At 42.2% G+C, this 25,778-nt stretch overlaps 1 protein-coding gene across 2 annotated transcripts in view; it reads left to right on the top strand.

Annotated features, from left to right (window-relative positions):
- Positions 1–24,423, top strand: part of Naip (NLR family apoptosis inhibitory protein) — a 37,446-nt gene extending 13,023 nt beyond the window's left edge. Inside the window, exons 7-15 of one of the 2 annotated variants that reach the window (XM_076927283.1) lie at positions 271–370; positions 5,220–5,301; positions 6,509–6,566; positions 7,175–9,286; positions 12,432–12,599; positions 13,978–14,130; positions 14,494–14,580; positions 17,948–18,112; positions 23,741–24,423. In XM_076927283.1, the coding sequence (XP_076783398.1) occupies positions 271–370; positions 5,220–5,301; positions 6,509–6,566; positions 7,175–9,286; positions 12,432–12,599; positions 13,978–14,130; positions 14,494–14,580; positions 17,948–18,112; positions 23,741–24,105 (3,290 nt within the window). In that variant the 3' untranslated portion in view covers positions 24,106–24,423. Of the gene's footprint in view, positions 1–270; positions 371–5,219; positions 5,302–6,508; positions 6,567–7,042; positions 9,287–12,431; positions 12,600–13,977; positions 14,131–14,493; positions 14,581–17,947; positions 18,113–23,740 lie in introns of both variants that reach the window. The other variant, XM_076927282.1, reaches the window with a different exon arrangement.
- The last annotated feature ends 1,355 nt before the right edge of the window (positions 24,424–25,778 follow it).

Genomic DNA, 25,778 nt, shown 5'->3' with positions numbered 1-25,778 from the left:
CAGATGATGTGCTTCTACTTCTAGTTAAATATAGCTGGCAATAATGTCAGAAGAGACAAGCGAGTCTTCATAATCTAGATTGCATAGGGACTCTTAATTTGTACTTCTGTCCCACCCCAGCTATAGTACATTCTTTCTGATTTACTCATTTAGCAAGTGCTTGTTGGTTGCCTGTGTCTATGAATGTACAGTAAATCTGAACATCTGGAGTTGCCTTCTTGTGATTTGGCTGGTGTATGTCTGTTGAACTGACCCCAGTTCTTTTTCTAGGCAAAAAGGACACTGTCCAGTGTTTTTCCTGTGGAAGATGTATAGAGAAGTGGGCGGAAGGGGATGACCCAATAGAAGATCACACCAAGTTTTTTCCCAAGTGAGCAAAATTCTCCCAACTGTGAACATGCTTCAACTGTTATTTCCTCATTGTCCATGTCTTACCTGTGGATGGTCTCTGCCCACCCTTCTGTTCCCTCTGTGAAGGATATTCATAGTTACATCTTGGTTTTGGTTGCGTCAATATACAGACTCTTAAAGACAGGGTCTCTCTACGTAGCCCAGACTATCATAGAAATTCTATGTAGCCCAGGTAGGACTTAATCCTCCTGCTCCAGCCTCCCAAGTGCTGGCATTTCAGAGGGGTGCTACCTTGTCTGGAAATTCCATGACTTTCTGGTTCTTTTGATTACAAACTAGTCTTCCTCTTCCCGTCCTTCTGGAATCCTTTAGTGTTTTCTATTTCTGCTGTCTGACACATCCTAAGTGGTTTTCTTTTTCCAGTGCTGGGGACAGAAGCCCTGACTTGGGCATGCTAGGCAATCCCTTTCTATTGAGTTCCTCTCACCCCCTTTTCTGCCCTTCTTCATGAAAATCTACAAATGCATTGGGTACTCTGAAGTCTCAGGTCAGCTCCATAATAGAGTTATTTGTGCATCCGATTCATACCTAAAAATTGCTCTAAACTGATTTGAATCTAATTATTAAACATTAAAATGTAAAGTTTTAAATAATTATCTGATCTTGAGATAGAATGATAATAATGTCCCAAATCCTTAAAACATTCTCTTAAAGTGTTTTATTAGTATATATTAATTACATGTAATAGTGACATTTTCATATGTATTATGACCTTTACATTTTATGTATTATATATATATATATATATATATAGATAGATAGATAGATATAGATAGATAACTGTTTATAACATCCATGTTCACCACAATCTTCCCATTGCCACCTCTTATCACCCTCTGAACCCCTTAATCTCCTCCCTTCTAAAATCACCTGTTTCAGACTAGCACAGGACTACATAGTAAAACTTATTCTCCACTCAAATAAATAAATAATAAATAAATAATAGAACAGAATATTTCCATCTAATCTTGAAGTTAAAAGATGATTGCAAGCAAGCAGTAGTTACCATTTCTTAAATAAGTTGTCATCTTATTTAAAGAATACTTTTGAAGAATTTGACTTTATGTGCATGGGTGTTTTTTTCTGCATGTGTATCTGTGTACCACTTGCATGCCTTGACTCCACAGAGGTCAGAAAGAGGTCATTAGATCTTCTAGAACTAGAGTTGCAGGAGGTTGTGAGCTGTCTGATAAAGACATAAAGAAACAAGCCTGAGTCCTCTGCAGGAGAACTAAGTGTTCTTCTGCTGAGCCATTTTTCCAGGCCTCCCCTTTTTTATTTGGAAGTAGTTTGTAAGAAATTGTTGAGAATGCAGGGACCTTCTTCTTAATCCCTGGGATGATAAATTGGGAGGCAATCTAGTTGTGTTTAACACTTGGTCTAGAACCTATCAATGGAGATTTGTTTTAATTACAAACCAGCATGCTGTTATGAGTAACTAATGCAGTTACACATCTGGTTCAAAGGACAGTAATAATAAAGGGCCTGTGAGCTGAGCACTGATGTTCACAAATAAATGTCCCTCAATGCCTTAGAAGGCCCCTGTGGACACTTCCAGGTCCTAGTTGATGTGTGTCCTTCTGATCCAGGGGTAAATATGGTCCTGATTTTCAGTTCACTATTCTTTTACCAAATACACACACACACACACACTCACAGAGAGAGAGAGAGAGACAAAGAGAGAGAGACAGAGAGAAACAGAGACAGAGAGAAACACACCCACACACAAGCACATACACACAGATATACAGACACACAGAAACACAAAGACACACACACAAACACACACATACACACAGAAACACACAGAGACACATAGACACAGAGAGACTCACACACAGAGAGACACAGACATCGACAGAGAGACACAAAGTTACAGGCACACATACAGACACACTCACAGACATATATACACAGACACCACCCATACCAAAACACAGATGTACAAACACAGAGAGACACACACAAACACACATACACATAGACATACAGACACAGAGAGAGACATACATAGACACAGAGACACATGCAAACACACAGGCACACACACAGACACAGAGAGACACACAAACACACAGACACACAGACAGATACACACAGACATACACAACAGACACCCACAACTTCAGTTTTACCTGCTCTTCTTCTGTTGTTTATATTGTTTTGTTCTATTTCTGCTGTGTGTGTGTGTGTGAGAGAGAGAGAGAGAGAGACAGAGACAGAGACAGAGACAAAGATACAGAGAGAGACAAGATTTTACTATGTCTGCAAAGTGAGTTCTAGGATAACCAGTGTTACACAAAGACACTTTGTTTCAAAAAAAGAAAAAAAAAGAAAAATTAAAAGAGCCTTAACACATGTGCTAACACTTGTTTGAAATCCAGATCCTGTCCCAACTTTATCTCTTGCTATCATAACATCATAGAGAACTGCAGCTAACTTCCAAATATGTCTCTGAAAATGTCCAGAACTAGACTTCCAAATGAAGACTTATTTCCAATATTGGAATAACTGGTCACATTTAAGAACAATGCAAGAGTCATTATAACTTCTCTTTTTGATTCTCTGTTCCACAATGTCTAAGAACTTGAGGCAAAGCAGTTTGTCCCATCAGGGGTATAGGTAAGCAATGGTGGGTCAGGAACGTATGTCCAATACAGCTTCCCAGTCACCATTGTCAGGACATTCAGCAAGCTCACAGGTCAGCATCAATCTTTGTCCTGGCATCAACATGTCTCACCCATCACTCTGGCAGCCACCATGCTCCTTCAGCATCCTGCAGAAAAAAAAAAAAACACAAACATGCCCCTTTCCTCATATTTAATACCTGATCGAGATCATGCCATGTGCCAGTAAGAGGATCCCTCCCTTTCACCTATGCATAAGTGTGCCTAGTTATAGAGTGCCATAGACACTCAGCAGAGAGTTCTTTGGCATCTACTTTTTTTTTAAAGTTTAAAATAAAAAGAACATTATTTAAATAAATCTGTGGTATATGGGGATATAGCTCGTCCTTTTTTATTTTATGAAGATATTGTTTTAAAGTTCCATTGCTCCCTTCTACAGTCTCTCGTCCTTGACAATTATAAGGAATCCCAGTAATATGAGTAATGTTAAATTGCTGCTAAAAAGTCTCAAATGTTAGGCTGTGATAGCCAGTTCCATTATCTGTTTTGTTTGTTTGTTTTTCTACACTCCTGGGCATGTTAGAACTCCTGGGAGTCCAGCCTCCTCTGGGTTTTGGGGGATTGGGTACAGAGCTGATGCCTTTGGACTGCTGCAGGCCCAGATGCAGACCAGAAGGGGTGCCACTAAGACTCTCAATGGCTTTCTGGCCATGTGCTTTTGACCAGGTTTAGCTTAGGGTTTGTTTTTTTTTTTTTTTTTAATGTGTGTGTAATTTTACTTTGACTGTTTTGAGATAGGGTCTCACTATGTATCCCTAGCTTGTCTGATCTTGGTATGTAGATCAGCCTGGCCTTTGACTCGCAGAGATCTGCTTGCCTTTGCCACCCAAGCGCCGAGATTTACAGGTGTGAACCATGATACCCAGCTTGACCAGGTTTAGAGTACCAGTATGAATTCTCTCCCGTGATGCTGGCCTCCAGTCCAATGCAAAAGCAGTCGGCTACCCGAATCCTTCACACCACTATTCAGCACTAGACACATCCTGCCTGCCACGAATGTGTTGGAGCATGGAGGTGGTGCCCATGGGTAATACTGCTGGTAGCCTTTCTTCCTCCCAGACTGCAGAGCCTCTTGTAGTAGTGTGAAAAGGAGGCAGCAGGGAGGAAACTTTGAGTCAATTTCTCCTGAAAGCAAAGTGTATTGTGTGTTGAGCAATAAAGATGTAGTTCTAACTAGGTGTCTCACTAACCCTGGAGCTCACCTATTAGACTTAACTGGCTCTCTAGTAAGCCCTTGAGATCTTCTTGTCCCTCCCTTACCAGAACTAAGAATAAAGTCACTGTCCTCACTGTCTAGCTTTTTACAAAAGTGCTGGAGATTTAAACTCAGTTCTCCATGTTCATCCAGCAAGTACTTGCCCAGAGTGTCATCTCCAAACCCTGGATATTATCATTTAAGCTTTAATTTAATTGTGTGATATCTGTGTTTTTATACTTAACAGATTTCATATAGTTGGCACACTTGAATCGTGTTTGTTTTTGACAGTCTGACCATATGATAATATATTATTCCTAATGAAATTCTAAGTTGTACAGTTGGTTTAGATAAGTTTACTGTGTTTTGTTCTGTTTTCAATAAACGTATAGTTTTCTTATTATTTACTCTTTCAGAAAGTGATTTTTAATTTGTTTATTTAGTTAATGTTTGCTTGCATGTGCAATTATGTGAACTGTGTGTACTACATACAGGCCAAAGGGAGACAGGGAGTATCCTCTTCTTTAAGTCCCCATATTGTTCCCTTGAGAAAGGATCTCTTCCAGAGCCTGGAGCTAAGTTGGGATCCAGTAGGCCCTAGTGATCTCCTTGACTCTGCTCCCACAGTCCTGGTTACTACTGTTATTCTTTAAGCTCATCTTAGTTGGGTTCATGGACAGAACTCTGTAACTCTGTACTCATCCCAACGCATTTCCCAAACACCCTTACCATTACCTTACAAACCACATTCATTATGTTATTGAAAGCCACAGACAGAATGTTTACACAGTGCAGCATTGGCGGAATCACTGGAAATGTCAGCTTTCTACTTCATTCTTGGCCCTGGAGATTCATGTTTTCTACAAAGCTGATGAAAACACTGAACTACACAGAACTATTTTATGACTTTTCTCTCCTCTGCATAGCTGCGTATTTCTTCAAACCCTGAAGTCCTCTGCAGAAGTGAGTCCAGCCCTCCAGAGCCACTGTGCACTTCCAGAAGCCATGGTAATGAACACTGCCCCCTTCTGACTCAGCAGCACGTGATTGTGTGGCTAAACACTATTGTGAATGGCAATTACCAATTGTAAATGTATCATGATTAAGGAAATTCTACACGTATCTAAGGAGCACTCTCAAGTGTAGACAGGGGCTTCACAGTGAATGAGGGTGACCCAATATCTAACTTCATGAAACATACAGTCCACCCCTTCTCCTATAAGAAGTCTATTGGTAAAAATTCTCTCAGCCTTACTCCTGATAAACATCCAGGCTACCTGGACCCCATCTGCAATCTCTGGAGGGCAGTGGACGTGACTTCTTACTTTTTTTGAGATATGCAAGGCAAAGTTTCATTTTGTTTGATTGAAATTTTGTTTGGGACAGGTTCTCACTGTGTAGCTCAGGCTGACTTTGAACTTGCTATAATCAAATTCCAGACTGTCTGGGAATCTGTAATCCTCCTGCTTCAACCTTCCAAATGGTGGGATTATGAGTGTGTGCCCTCATTCCTATTTGATTTTTGTTCTTTACTGCAACCACGGAGATCAAACCCAAGGTCTTGTGCATACTAGGCAAGGAATCTATGACTGAGCTACCACCCTACCCTGCAAGCATATGTCCTTAAAGAAAGCCAATGGGCAGCAAAATCATGACAGTAGATCTTCAGCTCCGAATAAAACTAGGTGTGGTAAGATGTTTGAAGTCTCAGAAAAAAAAAGAATAATATTGAAGTGGGGGGGTGGCATTTCAGTTGGGAAATGGAGAAAGGAGGATGAAGTGTTACCCTTGGCTACATAGGGATGTCTAGGCCAGCCTACAGTACATGATACTCTCTCTCTTAAAAAGTGTGTGTAATAATCCTTCTGCACCCATCCCAGTGTCTGACTTAAACATGTAAGGAGACTCAAACTAATGACTAAGGGTGGAGGCAATGCTTGATGGTCTTTCAGGACTGTGCTTGTTCTATATGTTACAATTTTTGAATACTCACATGGTGCTCCCTATAGAGAAGATGCACATACAGGGCATGTTCTATCTAGCCACACACCCTTGCAGATGTGTGAGGTTAACCCTTTAATGTGTCGATCACTCTTGCTTCAATCAGCATTGAGTATAGGCTGTTTTGAGAAGATGTTGGTCCTCAATGATAATATAGTGTCCAATCTTGACTTAAGACCCAGTTTTGATGTAATAAAGGGTTTATCTTTTAAAGGAAACCACAAGTGAAAGCAACCATGAGGATGCAGTAGCAGTTCATTCTACTGTGGTGGGTAAGTACTGGAAAGCAACATGGGATTCTGGGTATTTGTACATAGGATGTGAAAGGAAAGTGTACTTATAATTGTCCAGGGAGCTGCTAGAGAGGACAGCACTGAGATGAAGGGAACTGTGGATGAGAGAGTGAGCATCCCTGTGGATTCCTGCAAGTGAATGCAGGACTAATAACAGAGTCCTTGTGTCAGACCCAGAGCAGCCAACATTAAAGGCATGGCAAGCTGGTCTCCTGAGAGCTTGGACAGGAAACTAGGGAGATGCAGTATTCTTCAGAATACTGCCTAATTCCCCAGGTCAAGGACTATGCTTGGACGTCATTCTAATGCTGTGAAAAGGTCTGGGAGGACCTCAAAGTGAAGGTCCTGGACACTAGAGGAAAAGCCATCCATAGTTGAAAGGCAGGACAATGTAGTATAGCCTGGGGGATGCAAGGTTTGACTGCATTTCCGAGTCTCCCTTCCTCCCCTAACAGATGTTGCTCCAAGTGAAGCCCAGGAACTTGAACCTGCTTCTAGCTTAGTGTCTGTTCTCTGTAGAGACCAGGATCAAAGTGAGACCCAAGGACATGGATATGCATCCAGTGAGGCCTATCTTCCCTCCACAGACTTGTCTCCAAGTGAAGCTCAGTGGTTTCAAGAGGCCAGGAGTCTGAGTGAGAAGCTGAGAGACACCTACACCAAAGCCGCTTTCCGCCACATGAACTTGACAGAGGTGTGTTCCATCCTCAGCACTGACCACTTGCTCGGCTGCGATGTGTCCATCATCTCAAAGCACATCAGCCGGCCAGTGCAAGAGGCCCTGACCATCCCCGAGGTCTTCACCAATCTCAGCTCTGTCATGTGTGTGGAGGGGGAAGCTGGCAGTGGAAAGACAACCTTCCTGAAGAGAATAGCTTTCCTCTGGGCATCGGGATGCTGTCCCCTGTTGAACAGGTTCCAGCTGGTCTTCTACCTCTCCCTTAGTTCCATCAGACCAGACCAGGGACTGGCCAACATCATCTGTGCCCAACTCCTAGAGGCAGGAGGATGCATTAGTGAAGTGAGCCTGAGCAGCAGCATCCAGCAGTTACAACACCAGGTGCTGTTCCTGTTGGATGACTTCAGTGGGCTGGCCTCACTCCCCCAAGCCCTAGACACACTGATTACAAAGAACTACTTGTCACGGACCTGCTTATTGATCGCTGTGCATACAAACAGGGTCAGGGACATCCGCCCATACCTAGATACAAGTCTAGAGATCAAAGAGTTTCCCTTCTATAACACTGTCTATATATTAAAGAAGTTCTTCTCACATAACATAATGCGTGTGCGAAGATTTATAAATTACTTTGGATTTCATGAATATTTACTGGGAATTCACAAAACCCCTCTCTTTGTGGCAGCAGTCTGCAATGACTGGCTTCAAAATCCATCTGACCAGCCCTTTCAGGATGTGACACTTTTCAAGTCCTACATGCGATACCTGTCCTTAAAGCACAAAGCAACAGCTGAGCCTCTCCGGGCCACCGTGTCCTCATGTGGGCAGCTGGCCTTGACAGGGCTTTTCTCATCATGCTTTGAGTTCAATAGCGATGACCTGGCAGAGGCAGGAGTTGATGAAGACGAAGTGCTTACCACCTGCCTGATGAGCAAATTCACTGCCCAGAGACTGAGGCCCATCTACAGGGTTTTAAGTCCTCTGTTCCAAGAGTTTCTTGCTGCCATGAGGCTGACTGAACTCCTGGGTTCAGAGAGGCAGGAAGACCAAGACCTGGGACTCTATTATTTGAGACAAATTAACTCACCATTGAAGGCTTTGACCACCTACAACAATTTTTTGAAGTATGTCTCCAGCCATCCTTTATCCAAGGCAGGGCCACCAGTTGTATCTCATTTGCTTCAGTTGGTGGATGAGAAAGAGTCGCTGGAGAACATGTCTGAAAATGAGGATTACATGAAGCTCCACCCACAGGCTTTACTGTGGATTCAGTCTCTTAGAGGGCTGTGGCAGCTGTCTCCTGAGTCTTATCTTTCGTTCATTTCAGAAAAATTATTGAGCACTGCTCTAAACTTTGCTTATGAAAGCAACACGGTTGCTACATGCTCTCCCATTATTTTGCAGTTCCTTCAAGGGAGAACACTGGCTTTGGAAGTACTGAATTTACAGTACTTTTGGGACCACCCAGAAACCCTGTTATTATTGAAGAGTATTAATTTCTCATTAAATGGAAATAACAAGGTACAGAGAATAGATTTTTCACTCATGGAAAAATCTTTTGAAAAAGTACAGCCACCATCTATAGATCAGGACTATGTCTTTGCCTTTCAACGTATGAATGAATTCCAGAAAAATTTAGCTGAAAAGGAAGACATAATAAAGAACTATGAGGATATGAAACACCAGATACCACTAAATATTAGTACTGGCTATTGGAAACTGTCCCCCAAGCCATACAAGATCCCTAGGCTGGAAGTTGGAATAGTCAACATGGGTCCAGCAGATCAAGCACTGCTTCAGGTCCTAATGGAAGTCTTCTCAGCTTCAGAGAGTATTGAGTTCTGTTTATTCAACAGCAGTGGCTTTCTTGAAAGCATCCGCCCAGCTCTGGAGCTGAACGAGACCTCTGTCACCAAGTGCTCCGTGTCCAGAATGGAGCTCAGCAGAGCAGAACAGGAGCTTCTTCTCACCCTGCCTACCCTGCAATCTCTTGAGGTCTCAGGGACAAACCAGTTACCAGGTATCCCCAAGTGTGTTCACATAACCATTCTGCTTCACACTGTGTTTTCTCATTCTTAGCTTAGATGAATGAAACTTCTCAGGCACGAGGCCATGAATGTGTCTTGATAGGAGAGATCTAAACACTTTCACTGTTTGGGGCAGTGTATAAAGGCCCTGCATTTTAGACTGACTTTCATATAACTCACACAAATTTCGCTTAATACTAACATCATTGCTTGAAGAGCTTTTAAGGGCACTTGAATCATTATTAGTAAATGGTGAACTATGTGTAAGATGATGCTGGAGAATTATCCTCACTCTGGTTGTCAGAAGGAAGAGGAAATTTAGCTTCTCTAGAAGAAGAATTAAAAAGCAAGAACAATATAGTCTTACTTATGTTTCTGTTGCTATAATAAAACATTCTAACCAGCAACTTGGGGATAAACATGTTTATCATACCTTACAACTCCCATGTCACACAGTCCATCAGTGAATGATTTCATGGCAGGAACTGTAGACAAGACCAGAGAGGAGGGTAGCTTCCTTTCCCATGGCTACTTATTTCTTTGGAATAACTCTCTTCCTATTCAACCCCCAACGTCCTGCCCAGGGTTGGTACCATCATCCCCACTGAGCTGGGTCCTCCCTCATCAACCATTAATCAAAACAATGCAGACTTCCCTACAGGCATCCTAAACTTAGGATCCTCTTCTCTGATAACTCTGGCTTATTTCAAATTGACAGAAACCAACTAGGAAAAATATCTATTAGTGTTGTCTTTCCTTAAGTAATATGTGATGACTTTTAGTACAGACTTTATCTGACTTTCATTAAATTTGTTTATCATTATTTATGTGTTTTGATAGCCATGTAAATGTTTTTTTTAATTTCATAATTATAACTAGGCAAGCTTTTGTCTTTAGCTATTGCATGTGTAGGAATGCTTTTCTTGTCTACAGTTGTGTGTTTTAATTTTTTGAGTGTGCTTTACATTTGTGTGTGTGTGTGTGTTTGCAAATGTGTTGTTTTCCTATGACCATTCTCATGTTTTGAGACAGGGTCTCATTCTATAGCCTAGGCTACCGTGGAACTTACTTTGTAACATAGGCTAGCCTTGAGCTCATGTTAACCCTCTTTCCTCATCCTCCCCGTCACTGGGGTGACATCTGTGAGCCACCACATCTGTTTTTTTTTTTTTTGGGTTTTTTTTTTTTTTTTTTTTTTTTTTTTTTTTTTTTTTAGATTTATTTATTCAGATAGACACCAGAAGAGGGCATCGGATCCCCATGTAGTTGCTGGGAACTGAACTCAGGACCCCTGGAAGACCTGTCAGTGCTCTTAACCGCCATCTCTCCAGCCCTCTCCACATCTTCTTTGAGTTTAACTGTTACATGTAATTTTAAAAACACACTACCGCCTTTCCTGGGACCGCAGCCATTAACTCCCTCAGCTTAGCTCTGAGATCAGCTGCCACTGGTCCCACACCCGATTTTGCTCTGCCAACTATCGCCTTTCCCAGGAGCTGTGAGCGCACTCCCAGGCCCTTTTGGCTTAGCTTCTCCAAGCCACCATCAACAACCTGATTTTTCTCTATCTCTGCCCACCTTTGCTCTGTGGAAGAAAAATATTCAGACAGCTTTATTATCTTTGAACTTACCTGATAACACAATTGCTGGGTGCAGCATCTCCTGTCCTAACCTTATCAGCTAGCCTATGTCAGCCATCCACCAGTGGCGGAGGCCACTGGTTCTAGCTACCCCCAAGATCTTACATGGTTGTTGCCAGCTTCTCATTCCAAAGCCTGGCCGAAAACTGCTTTATCTCTTTCCCTGTGTCTGCATTTCCTCCTGGGACCTGGAAGTCCCACCTTTACTCTTTGCCCAGCAATTGGCTCCCCCCTTCTTTATTGATCAAATCAAGAACCAATTAGGGAACTAGACCTTACTAGCAGCACCTTCCCCTACATTTAACCTCAAAGGAACTTCCCAAGTGTGTTTCAAGGTGGCTACTCCAATTCACCTCCCCACAAACAAAGTGCAAGTCTCTACCTTTTCCACATCTCTTTTAGGTTTATTTTCCCTCCTCTGCACCTCATCCTAAACATACTCTAGCCAGTCAGTGTTCTCTCCTGTGGCTGGGATTTACATTCTCCTGGTGACTGAATGAGACTGAACATATTCTCAACTGCTCATAGTGGCTATTCTTTTTTTGAGAAATGTCTATTCAAATTTTTTGTAATTGAAAGATTTGATGATGCATGGTGGGTTGTACTTTTAATTTGGATACTCCAGAGGCTGAGGCAGGAGGACTGTCATGAGTCTAACTGAGGCCAAGTCTATGTAATGAGTTCTCGACCAACCTGGAGAATAGAGTAAGACCCTTTCTCAAATAAAACAAAATTGTTCTGCTGTAAGAGTTTTTTGCATATTGTGGGCATTAAACTGTTAGGTTATAGGTGAGGTAACTCACTGGGAAAGCATTTGCCTACCATGTGCAAGGCCCATCCACAGCTTGACAAAAATAAATCCATCAAAACTTCTATCAGACACATTGAAAAAAAATTTCTCCCATTCTGCATGTTATCATTTCACCTCTTTAGACTGATACATGATACATGAATAATTGTTAACTTTGATGAGATCTAATATATATATATGTATGTATATATATATACATATATATTGCTTATATTGCTACTCTTTTTATAGCATATCTAAGGATCCATCATTATAAAGTCCAAGGTCCTGAACATCATCTTTTTCTTGTAAGAGTTCTATGGCTTTGGCTCACACATGTGTCATTAATCCAATTTTTGTCCTTTATGAGTTGGAAGCAGGAGTCCAGCTGGGCATGCTTTTCCATGTGCAAAATTGGGTGTTCCCACACCCTAACCAACAGTTAGGGAAATATCAGTTATTTTTCTGAGTCTAAACTTCCCTGGGCCTGACAGCATTTTGTGAGACCAGCCCAGGGCTTGCCCTAGAGTCCATCCATGATCAGCAGATGCGGCAGCTGGCAGTATCTTCATGGATGTGCTTTCTAAACAGATGTTAGGATGTCTGAGAAGCTTCATCTTGGAAGTATGACTATGGTTGAAGATCACAGCACCTTGAGAACTTGCCCTTGGGGCTCTCGAGTGATGGGAACTGTGTGTTGCTTTCCAGATCAGCTCTTCCCTAACTTGGACAAGTTCCTGGGCCTGAAAGAACTGTGTGTGAGACTAGATGGCAAACCAGATGTGCTCTCAGTGCTTCCTGGAGAGTTCCCAAACCTTCATCACATGGAGAAGTTATCCATCCAAACCTCCACAGAGTCTGACCTCTCCAAACTAGGTAAGAATGGTGCTTGAATCTCCAGTTCATGTTTTAGCTGGAAAAGCTACTTGGCTAATTATTGTTAGATCCATTAGTTAAACTTCCCTGGGCCTGACGGCATGAACTGTGTCCATGGGAAGGGGTGGGATCAGTGCTCTTCATCTTTAAGAAGGCAGAGATTTATTTATAACCCGAGTCTTTAACATGCCAGGAACTGTTCTGAGCATGTCACAGATACTAGCTCACTCCTCGTATCCACTGTGTGAGAGAAGGTGTAATGATTATTGCTGATTGTCAACTGGGGAAACTGAGGTCATAGACTGCCCAGGTCTATCCAGCTAAGAAAATATATTTTCAAACAAAATTTGACTCCACAGCCTGAGCTGTCTACGCCTAACCCTTCCTCTCCACAGCAGTGTGAGGACTTCTCTGCTGCTGCTGTTTTAATCCCACAGGCAGATCTGCCAGCTTGGGAGAAGGAATCTGACTGGGAGCAGGCTAGACCTTTTCTCCATTTGTCTTCAGCCCAGCCTCCTGTTGCCTGACAGCTGTGCAGCCATTTTTCTAGAACATGTCATTTAGCAAAATGACTAAATGCCATCAGATTCTAATTTTTAAAACACAGAACACTGAAGAAATGTAAACTGGGGACTGACATGGCAGATTTGCATGCCAAAAAGTCACTATAGTGTGGCATGGTGGCTCCTGCTTATAATCCCAGCACTTGAGAGGATACCTGAGGAGGATTGTCACAACTTTAAAGCCAGCCTAACTATGTCATTTCCACACTTACATGACCTATAGAAACAAAAACCAACCAACCAATCAAACATTTTCTGACCAAGAAGATTCCTCAGTGGATGCTTGCTGCCAAGCCCAATAACTTAGGTTGGATCTGTGGGATCCGTGGCAAAAGGATAAATCAGATTTCTCCAAAGTTGTCCACTGACCAACACATATGTGTTATGGCGCTTTTGTGTTCTCCCATGTACACATGCACACACACACACACACACACACACACACACACACAATAAATAATTTAATTTAAAAACATTTTTATGTTGTGCTTCAGACTTGTTCTCTCTTTGATATTACTCTGTACAGAGTTCTTAACCGTGTCAGTGCAGTGCGTAAACACAGAGGCTTTACAATGCTGACACTGAAAGTGAAATACGGAACAGAAACCTGATCCAGAGAGTGTCAGGAACTTGTCCCAGATCATCTGCTCACTAGTCAGTTGCAGAAGCCAAGCACAAGCCCAATGCAGTCTCACACCTAGATAATGCATCACTGCTTGTTTAATCAGTATGGCTACAGTTCATGGATTGAGGGTTCAACTTTGACAGGAATTTGTGGCCATTTCTAGTTTCTGAACATCCTTCATCTTTTCCAGTTAAGTTGATTCAGAACTCTTCAAGTCTCCATGTTTTCCATCTGAAATGTGATTTTATTTCGAATTGCGAGTCTCTCATGGCTGTGCTTGCTTCCTGCAAGAAACTCAGAGAGATTGAATTTTCCGGACGATGCTTTGAAGCCATGCCCTTTGGTAAGAACTGTACAGCTTTGACTTCAGATGCTCCTGTGCACAGAGTCATTAAATACTTGAGAATTAAATGCCTAATGTCATGGGAACTGTGAGGACACCTGATCCTCAGTGAGACTCTCACAACAATGAATGAGCTACAGTTAAGAAACTACAGTTTACACATAAGTTACAGTTTAAACATAAAGTACAGTTTATACATAAAGTACAGTTTATACATAAACTATAGTTTCCCCATTTTATTTGCAGTTGTGTCCTCTCCTTAGTCATAGTGATTCAGTCTGAATACTATATCACCTTTCACCATTTTGAAATACTTGGTGTCATGGGAAATGACCTAACTCAACTTTATTTCTCTTTTCTTAGTCGACATTTTGTCAAATTTTGTTTCTTTGAAGATATTAAATCTTAAACACCAACAATTCCCAGATAAGGAAACATCAGAAAAGTTTGGTAAGTTTATAAAATAGTATTTCTGATCTTCCTCTTCCTCCTCTTCCTCTTCCTTCTCCTCCTCTTCCTGTGAACCTACAGCAAAGCAAGCTGTGTACAGCTGTCCCTATGACATCTATGACAGTTGGATCTAGGACCCGCTGATGCTGTAAACACTAGAGGATCCTTTACTCTATAATATAAAACGTTGCAGTAAAGTTTGCCCCTGACCCCACACATCCTATATACACTTTAAATTATCTCTCCTTTGCCTGCAATGCCTAATGCCATGTTTGGGAAAAAAAGTGTTACATTCTTCTGAGAATAATGAGGAGGAGGAGGAGGAGGAGGAGGAGGAGGAGGAGGAGGAAGAGGAGGAGGAGGAGGAAGAGGAGGACGAGGAGGAGGCAATGTGTGTACATGTTTAACATACACGGGATTGTTAAGACTTGAACCTGTGGTTGGTGGAATGTGCTGATGCCAAGTGAGGGTCATGCACCAGCTATGCTGGGCTTTAGGACATCGTGGTGATGCTCAGTCTCACCCCTGAAGCCACTGGTCCCACACACCCTTACATTTGATCTCATTAAATGCAACACTCTCATACTCACTGACATCTTAGGATAGAAATTGGTCATGTTGGCACTGTGTGACTTTGTTGTTGGGTGTCCACGCTAAAAATTTCATCAGTTTCAGAAGACATATAAAAACTTCTATTTATGTTAAGAAAACTAGTCTGTGATGAACAAGATTGAACACAATGGTTTTATATACTTTTGAGTTAAAAATGTTTAGAAAAAATAATGTGATTTCATGGGAAACACTAGCAGGGGAAAGGGAGATGGTGGTGATATTGGGTACAGAACTGTCTTCACCCAGACTTTTGTGTGCACAAGAGAGGCTGCCTCTCCTCTCTTTTTCTTCCCTTCTGTGGAGACAGCTAGCTGCTGGGCGGCTTTCCTTTGGCCTTGGAGACGTTACTAAAGCGGCAGAGACAGCATCAGACTCTAAAAAGGCCACTGTCATGTGACTCAGGTTCACTATGTAAAATGCATCCTGATTATAAGAATTTCAAGTTTCCCTACTGCTGGAAAAGAAAATTACAAATATTGAAACAGAAGTCTGGTCTGTCTCAGACATAAGGAAGCAGTCCTTTTACTTCCTGTGAACTGCTTAGAATAAATCCATAATGAAGTGAAGTATTTTTTTTTCTTTTTAAAAAATGAGTGTCACAAAGTGAATTTGAGGATTTTCCTCACAGAGGTCTGCCAAAATTGTAAATAAATTTGTCAGGAAATAGACCTAGTAGATGGCTTAGCAAGGAAGAGGCCTGGCACCTAGGCTGACAGCCAGAGTTGGATCTCTGGGACCCATATGATGGAAGGAGAAAATGCCCACTTCCAAAAGCAGTCCTTTGATCTCTAACCCCTAACCATGTTACACATATAGCAACACAAATACACCCCACACACACAAACACACAATATGTTAATTAGTTTTTCAAATGACAGGAAGAAAGACAGAACCAAATATTGGTCCAGATTCATTGTTTGTTATTCCATAAACATCCGTAGATGTATAAACATATAGAAATCTAGGTTTGCATACACCAGTGTCTCTTGGGACAGTCACAAAAGAGACCAGAAAACACTTTACTAGTAATAGACAGAAGTGTCCAACTGCTTATTTCTTTTCTATTTGAAACAGTTTTGTTTTCTGTACAGAGCTAGGTTAATTTCTTCCAGTAGGTAGATGTCTTAAGTCACCCATTTGAAAAAGATCACTTAGAACCCAGGAGTGGTGACACATGCCCACAATCTCAACACTGGGAGGATGAGGCAGCAGGATTATGAGTACCAGGCCAGTCTGAACTATGCAGTGAGACTCTGTCTTTTAAAAGCCCAAAATAAATCATTTAACCCAACTAAATGAAAGTTATATCCTGTGCATACTAATATAACTACTGTCAGCACAGCAGTTATGCTGAAACTGAAATTTTATATCCAATTTTGCTGGTTTAAGCAGATATGACAAGAACAAGAAACTCCCTGAGTTTTCAGTGGATCTGCTGGCTACCCATCTTGCTTTGCTTTTTATCAAAACAATGGAGCAAAAACAAGGCTCAGTTATTTAGTGTGTTTGTGCCTGTGTACATGTGTGCAGGTCAGCCGGGCAGTGGTGGCACACGCCTTTAATCCCAGCACTTGGGAGGCAGAGGCAGGCAGATTTCTGAGTTCGAGGCCAGCCTGGTCTACAGAGTGAGTTCCAGGACAGCCAGGGCTACACAGAGAAACCCTGTCTAGAAAAACAAAAAGCAAAAGACAAAAACAAAAAACAAAACAAAACAAAAAAAAAAAAAAAAAACATGTGTGCAGGTCAGAATCTGGATGTAACTGCAGGCTTTTCCACCTGCACCCCAGTTCCCAAATAATGACTCAGGGACTTTTATTTATTTATAAATAGATGCCTAGTCCACAAGCTTTGGCCTATTCCCTGACTAGCTCATAACTTTTAGAACTGATTTAAACTATTCTGTCTTCTATATGGTTAGTTACATCTCCTCAGTTTCATGTGTCTGACTTCCTCAGAGTTCAAGATGAATCTCTCTCACTTCTGACTATCTCCCAGAGTTCCAGTCTCTTGACCGGAACTCCCAACTTTGTACTTCCGGCCTTTTGCTAATAGGCCGTCAGCTTTTTATTGACAGGTGGTGCATCCACAGTGCACAGGAGATCATCCCTTTGCCGAGGGTCTCAGACATCTAAGCAAGCACTCTGTCAATTGCCCAAATAACTGGTTTCTAAATATACTTTCCTAAAAGAATTATAGTGTGTGGAGTCATGGTTCATTCAAGAACTGAAACAGGGAAAGCCAAAGATAAATCTGGAACATTGGTCCAGGCTAGAAAGTTTTCAAAAGAGTTTCTATTGGGTTTCAGAAGTAGACTTAGTGATCACGTGGTCTACAGAATATCCTGCTGAGCAGAGTGTACTTGGGAAGGAGGGCTGTCCCAGTGGTGGACCATGCTTTAGTGTCTAGTGCAGGTGAAATCACTGGGGTGCTGGCAGCAGGTAAAGAAGGGTGGGATGAAGGCTTTATGGAGTAGCTAAAGCGACCTGCAGCCAGAAGAAGCCTAGCTGTGGGAGAGGAAGTGGAGATGGAGAGACAGCGAGGGCTTGGGTGAACAGCCAGGTTGGGGGAAGGTGGAAGAAGCAGCAGCACAGAGCAACAGGGAGCAGCTGTGTGCTGACCCCTTCTCCTGCTATTGGAGAGGACAGTCATGAGGCGGGCCTGGGGTAGGTGGGGCCTCCTGGACTACAGATTGTGTAAGTCATTGGCTCTCATGATGGAACAATTCCCAAAGAAGGCTCTCTTGTGTCTCCCACAGCCCAGGCTCTGAGTTCTCTCAGGAACCTGGAGGAGCTGCTCCTTCCCACTGGGGACGGGATTCACCAAGTGGCTAAACTGATTGTCCAGCAGTGCCTGCAGCTTCCATGTCTCCGAGTTCTTGTCTTTTCGGAGACTTTGGATGATGACAGTGTGCTGGAAATTGGTGAGTATAGAAGAGGGGTTCCCTTGTGCAGAAGCCAGTAGAATCGTTGGAACTGTCTGCTGCAAGTGTCTATAAAAACATCTGTTCAACCTACTTCCTCATTTCCTCCTTCATGCTGCTTCCTCTCGTGCCCTTCTGCAGATTCTGGTTCATCCTGGTCAGACTGGGAAAGTCAACAGCCTCTTTGGGGAGCTATGGAAGCATCCAGTCTATGGTCTTGTTTTCCCAATGCTGGGGACTGAGCCCAGAACCTCACTCTCTAGGCCAGTGTTCTACCCCTACACCACAGCCTAGGCAAGTCTGTACGATACTTGGTGTTTCACAAGCCTGGCTGGGTACTCATTTTATTACCTGAGTATGTATGTGTAAGAAGCTGTAAAAGTCTGCAGTGTGGAGCTGAACAAGGTTCTCCAGTTCACAGTCTTAGGGATTTTATTTGGGTATGACTAAACCAGAATTAGAACATAGATCATCACCAATGCTAGAAGCCCATGCTCAGTCCCCAAATAAATAATCAATTAAAGGATCTACGCTACCTTGTCTACCTTCCTCATGCTTTGCTTTTACATCTTCAAGCGAGGCACACAGCACATGTAGAGTTGTAAGATCTTAATGGTAGGCCAGTCCTCTTTATCTGTGGTGACATTTCTTGCCTTAATCTCATCATTTTCATGTCTTTTCCCTGCCTTTTAATCTATGTACCAGAATTTAAGGTGAGTTTCTTCCACAGTTACATAGTTAGACTTAAAAGTTGACTCTAGGAAGTTCAGTTGGTAAAATGCTTGTCTAGCATGCATGAAACCCTGGGCTTCACCAGAGCACAACATACAAACAGGCATAGTGATTATAATCGTACACAAATGTAAGCCCAGAGCTCAAGAGGATATTCACCAGCCGGGTCATCATTCTTGGCCACATAGTAAGCTAGGAGCCAGTATGTGCTACAAGAGGTCTTGTCTCAGAACAAACAAAAAATCACAAGCACCAAAATAATATCTGATACAAATCTGAGGTTGCAGAGGTGGCTTCATCTGTAAAGTACCTCCAGTCTATGCAATGAAGCTCTGTGTGATATGAAGCAGGCATCAAAAGAGGAGACACTACAGAGCCGAGGGCAGGAGAATCCATGGCACTTACTAACCAAACAAAATAGTGGAGTCTTTGAGCTCCTGGTTCTGTGAAAACTGGTCTCAAAAAGTAAGGTGGAGTATAGAAGTTATGCCTGGTTCTTCCTCCCAGTCTCATACTCCCAGAATAAGACTCAGATTCAAAATATACTTACAAATTCTGTGGCCATACTACTAGGCTCTTCTCTGACTAGATCATAACTTAATATAACCCATTTCTTTCTGATCTACATTCTGTCAAGTGGCTGGTTACTTGTGCTCAGGTACCATGCATCTGGCTTGTCACATGTTTCCTGAGTGACTCTCCTATATCACACTATCCCAGAATCCTTTCTGCCTCCTATTTTCTGCCTAAACCATAGGCCATCAGATTTATTATTGACAGGTGTCACATCCATACAGACACAAGATATTCTCTCTACAGTGGAGAGAAACTGAGACGACATCCACCATTGACTTCTGGTCTCCACAAACACCCACATCTACATGTACACGGTACTCCCCCCCACACACACACTTATACACACACACACACACACATACACTTACACACACATGCACAGAAATTTTAAAATAAAAACCCAATCCATTAATCTTTTTATTTATATTTAATATACTATATTATTTTACTGTATTATATTGCTAGTATAGTTAAATTTTCACCTGTTTTTTTAGACAGTGCCTGTTGATTAATAGTCTAGTCTGGACTTTAACTTGCTATGTAGCCCTTGATGGCCCTGATCTGTGGTCTTCTTGTTTCAGCTTCCCCAGAACTAAGATGACAGCGGTGTGTCAGCCGTCTGTGTATTTTTATTTGTTATTGGTTTTCTCTCTTTCTTTCTTTCTTTTTCTTTCTTTCTTTCTTTCTTTCTTTCTTTCTTTCTTTCTTTCTTTCTTTCTTTCTTTCATCTTTCTTTCTTTCTTCCATACAATAAGTGGTTTTCTTCCTCTGCTTTTTGCTTCCTACACTTAATAACTCATTAACTGTGCATTCTTTTTCCTTCAGGGGTTGATTAGGTAGGGTCTACTCTGTAGCCCAGGCTGGCTTCAAATTCATAATGTGAAGTCAAGTTGGCTTTGAATCCATAGTCATCCCCCTGCTTCAAGATCAAGGCTTGTGTAGCCATGCAGAGTTCCAGCTCCACATTTTTCTCTTTCAGTGTTATCTTGGATAATAAGGTTTGAAATTTGAAGAATATAAACTAATATGTGAACGAATACTTTTACTACTTTATGAGTCAGGTAGGTGCCCCTGGAATATATAAGCTCTATTTATTTGTGTTGTCAAGATGGCTCAGCAGGTAAGGGTGTTTTGGCCTGGCCTGAAGACTTTAGTTTGACCCTACAAGGTGAAAGAATTGACTGTCTAGAATTGTTCTATGATCTTTCACATATATGTTGTGTCATGCAGACAGGCACACACACACACACACACACACACACACACACACACACACACACACGCAATGTAAAAAATAAAAAATGAATAAATAAAATTATATTTCTACCCATTTGCATGTGGTGTATTTTAGTTTTTACATGCATTTCAACCCTCCAATTTGTATTTTAAACAGTTCTGTGTTTAGCATTCACAAGCTAGATTTATGGATTCCTTTATGTTTTGCTGTTGCTGTTTTTAAGACAAGGTCTCCTGTGGAGCCTAGACTGGGAACCACCTTGCGGTAACCTTTGACCTCCTGTTCTGAGCGCCTCAGTCACTGCCTCTGCCTGCTGCAATAGATCGATTCACCACTGCTCCTCAGTCTCCATGCTTCCCCTCACCAGTGTCCTCTTTGCTTCTGCCTGAAGGACTCTGGTAGCATTCCTTCTACACTGGGTTAGCTAGTCATGACTTTTTTCTATTTTAAGGATAGGGAAGTAGCTTTTGCCTTCATCTTTGAAATACTTTTCTAGTGCATTCTATTTTGGAGTTACTTTCACTTAGGTTTCTGGCCTGTATCATTTCTTTTATTAAGTGTCAGTACCCAGTGTTCTCACATTATGAGGTCTTTAATGGTGAGGTGTGTTTTTCTGCTATTCGGTAGATTTTAAGATTATCTTTCTTTCTTATTTTTCTGATAAAGCCTCACCATGTAGCCCAGGCTGGTCCAGAACTCCTGATCCTGCTTTGGCATCCAGCGCATCAGGAACTAGAGTAGAGGCTTTGCTTTGTGGCAGTCAAGCATCAACTTCGTCTTTCCAAAGTCCATATGTTGAAGCCCTAACCTCAAAGTGACTGTATTTGGAAACGAAATTTGTTATGGCCAAATGCCAACTAACAGCACATCTGTTTTCCACATGGCTAGGGATAGTTAGTTACTCTATTTGGGATTTGTAGAACTGATGGAGTCTGTGGCTTGGTAGCTTTTTGTCAGTTTTAGGGCATTCTTGGTGAATTCGTTCTGACCAGTTCTCCTTCACTGTTTGCTTCTGCTACAGCAGAACAACTCAACCTGATTTGGGGTCAGGGAAGCTCTCGAGAAGGGAGACCCTGTAAAGACAGGGAGGCAAGGCTGGCAGAGGAGTGTTAGGACACTTGAATAATAAAATCACCTGTGTCCTAGAACCAGGTCAGTTTGAAGAACTTTAAAAATTAATTATAAGAGTGTCTGGAGGGCTGGAGAGATGGCTCAGCAGTTAAGAGCACTGACTGCTCTTTCAGAGGTCCTGAGTTCAATTCCCAGCAACCACATGGGAGCTCATAACCATCTGTAATGGGATCTGATGCCCCCTTCTGGTGTGTCTGAAGAGAACAACAGTGTTCTCATATAAATAAAATAAATAAATCTTTAAAAAAAAAAAAAAAAAAAAAAAAAGAATCTCTGGAGAGAAAGGCAGTTGGTTCCTGAGAACCTGGAGAAGACAGTAAAGGTTCTGCTGGGGTGGCCTTCATGGGTGTGGTAGAAACAGGTTTCATCTTGTTACTGCTCAGCACTGTTGCTCTATAAATTCTATTTAAAGTGGCAATTTAGCTAGGTGTGGTGGCACCTGCCTGTAATCCCAGCACCCAGAAGACATAAGGCAAGTAGATCAGTCTCTGTAAGTTCCAGGCCAGCCAGATCTACATAGTAAGAGCCTATCTAAAAAACATGAATAAATAGAATAGAATAAAATAAAACTAACTTAGCCAGGCATGGTGGTGGTGCAATCTTAGAACTGCAGCAGTCACAGGATAAATAGGAGGATCAAGACATCAAAGATGGGGCTGGAGACATGGCTCAGAGATTACGGTGAGTGCTCTGTAACCATGAAGACCAGAGTTAGAATTTCAGCACTTTTTGTATGATGTCCGGTGTCCCTGAAAATGCCTATAACCCCAAATTTAATGAGGGCAGGAAAATCTACAATACCCAGGACAGGGAAAAGATGTATGTCTTCTGATTGCTGGGATTACAGGCAGGTGCCACCACACCTGGCTAAATTACCACTTTAAATTACACGACCTTGTCTCAAAAAAAAAAAAAAAAGAAAAGAAAAGAAAAGATGAGTGTAATTTATGATTTTTTTTTAAAGCTTCATATCTTGCCCCTTCAGACAAAGTTTGGGCAGCATTAACTTGTATAGATTCTTTCATCTCCAAATATTATACATCAATATTATGTCTTACTTTTTTTTCTGTTAGGACAAGGACTTCTCAGACCTAGAATCTCACATTTGAAAGCAATAATCTCAGACCTCTCTCACAAGAAGTCTGCCATTCAGAGCAATGAGAAATGTCCCCTGACTATCACTGACCAGTCCTACTTAGGGCACAGCTGAAACATCTTCTTAGGGCTTCTGCCTTTAAAGTTAAGCTCAGCCTGATTCTTGGTGAAATCAAATCTAATATTTGCACAACTTAGGGAACAGAGTTTTGACAATTAAAACTTCTAAGTCCCCACTTCCCGTCATGGACTTTGGTTGAGAACTTACCTTGTCCTGCCCACATTTCCTCCAGAGCTCTAAGTAACCAGGAAGCCATTTGGGCAAACTGGAAAACAGTCACAGTGAGAAGACAATCTTTCTCTGCAAAAGGGAAGACACGGTCCCCACAATTTCTCAGTTTCTTGTACTGTAACTGTTCCTGCCTTGCCATGTGTCCTGTGGGTACAGAAGACCACATTGCCCAGACAGCCACAATTCTCTGTTCTCAACTTCCTGGTTTCTGCTTCACCCTTGCAGTATGGCCTTGTTCCCTATCAGTGAGGCTGCTGTTGAGTGCTTTCAAAGAACACTCTTTAAAACATGTTTAAAGCCAGGCAGTGTGACACATCACTTTTAATCCTGTCAACAGGCAGCGGTAGGCAGATGTGAGTTCTAGACCAGCCTCAGCTACCTAAGTGAGTTGTAGGCCATCCAGGGCTATGTAATGGGACCTGCTCTTATGGGAAAAATATATGCTGAGTAGTCCCTACTTCCGTTAGTGATAGGTGTAAGATTAGTTACAAATAGCCTTGTAAGCTCTGCTTACAAGTCTTCATAGCATTTATCTTCATAAATATTTTTGTTGTTTTCTTTCCAGCCAAGGGAGCAACCAGTGGAGGCTTTCAAAAACTTGAGAAGTTAGACCTTACACTGAATCACAAGATTACAGAGGAAGGCTACAGAAATTTCTTTCAAGTCCTGGACAACCTGCCAAACCTGCAAAACCTGGACATTTCCAGGCATATCCCAGAATGCATTCAAGTTCAGGCCAGCACTGTCAAGGCTCTGGGTCAGTGTGTGTCCCGACTGCCCAGCCTCACCAGGCTCGGGATGCTCAGTTGGCTCCTGGATGAGGAGGACATGAAAGTGATTAATGATGTGAAGGAAAGACACCCTCAGTCCAAACGCTTGACTGTTCACTGGAGGTGGGTAGTGCCATTCTCTCCTGTCATTCAGAAGTGAGGGATGTTGTGGAAGATTCCTGGCAGGTCTAAAAACTTGATTTTCTAATACATTTCACTCTAGACAGGCATGGTGTAATCCTAGTACTTAGGAGACTGAGCAGGAGGATCAAGAGTTTGAGTCCGGGGCTGAGAGATGGCTTAGCAATTAAAAGCACTGACTGCTCTTCTAGAGGTCTTGAGTTCAATTCCCAGCAACAACGTGGTAGCTCACAACCACCTTTAATGGGATCTGATGTCCTCTTCTAGTGTGTCTAAACACAGCTACAGTGTACTCATATACATTAAATAAATCTTTAAAAAAAAAAAAAAAAAAAAAGCGTTTGAGTCCAGCCTGAGTTACATAACAAGACTTTACTCTAGACCCAAATTAAGCTTGGGGTGTAGTTCAGAAGTAACTGCTACAGAGTATTCCTGAGACCCTAAGCACAGTCTCTAGTACTGTCAAAAACTACATAAGAACATTACTATAAAATTTAAGTAAATAAGGGCTGGAGGGATGGCTCAGCAGTGAAGAGCACTGGGTGCTCTTCCAAAAGAACCAGGTTCAGCTCTCAGCAGTCACATGGAGGCTCTACATATACATACAAAATATATGTGCAGACAAAATTCATATACAGAATTTTATAATTAAACAAGTTAAAGTAACTTGTCATCAAAACAGTAACACAACCTCCCTCTGAGGGATCAGATCTTCTTGCTCGTCTGATATGTTAATAACTTTGTACTCAGAAAGGTTTTAAGTATGATATCACCGTCCATTGGAAGGACAGAAATCATGAGAATACGTACCACAGGGAAATTTGGGGAATTTGCAGTCATCAGCTCTGAGAACTGGACTATAGAGACTGGCTTGTGAGGAATAAGAGGAACTGACCACACTCAAGACTCTTCACCTTTGGCTGAGAAACCCTGGTGTTTAGAGGAATGCCTTGCAGGATAAGGTCATTACACCAAAGCTTGCTAGGGCCTTGGGGTTGCTAGGAGCTGCTGGGCTGAATTTGGCTGCAAGAGACCTCCAAATGCTATGTGCTGCCTGTCACTGTGTGTGACTCCAGGTGCCTGTGGATGGAGCTACCTCTCCAGAACCAGCAGGAGCACCTGGCTCCCTGTGTCCCGGCAGCATCCTCTACTGGTGGCAATGCTGTGTATGCAAGGATGACAGGGGAGAGGTGTTCAGAACAGGAAGCCTGTTCCATCATGAATACTCAATTTAGAAACAGGAGGCAATAACTTGGCAACTGATTTAACTCATTTAGTAGCATGGGTGGAGAAAAACCTGGGTAAGCTGTGTGCAGTAGCACATGTGTATAAACCCAGCTACTCTGGAGGCTGAGGCAGGAGAAGCACAAGTTGAGGCTGGCATGGGCAATCTAGAGAGACAGTGTCTCAAAATAAAGCAGAGGAAGAGTTTGGGGATGGGGGGCTGCTGAGTGGTCCAGCATGTGTGAGGTCCGGGGTTTGATCACTAGCACTGGAAATAAAAAAGCAACAGGGGCTGGAAAGATGTCTCAGTGGTTAAAAGCAGTAGTGATTCTTGCAGTGGGCCCAGGCTCAATTTCCAGTACCAGCATGGCAGCTACAACCAGCGGTAACTCCGGTTCCAGGATCCAGTGTCCTTTTCTGACCTCGCTGAATATCAGACAAACACATGGTTACAAATACATACATATG

The sequence above is a fragment of the Arvicanthis niloticus genome, chromosome 29 (genome assembly GCF_011762505.2).
Source record: "Arvicanthis niloticus isolate mArvNil1 chromosome 29, mArvNil1.pat.X, whole genome shotgun sequence".
In the NCBI taxonomy this organism is placed as follows: Eukaryota; Metazoa; Chordata; class Mammalia; order Rodentia; family Muridae; genus Arvicanthis; species Arvicanthis niloticus.
The sequence above is the reverse complement of the archived record's forward strand: the minus strand, read 5'-3'. Positions and strand labels throughout refer to the sequence as shown.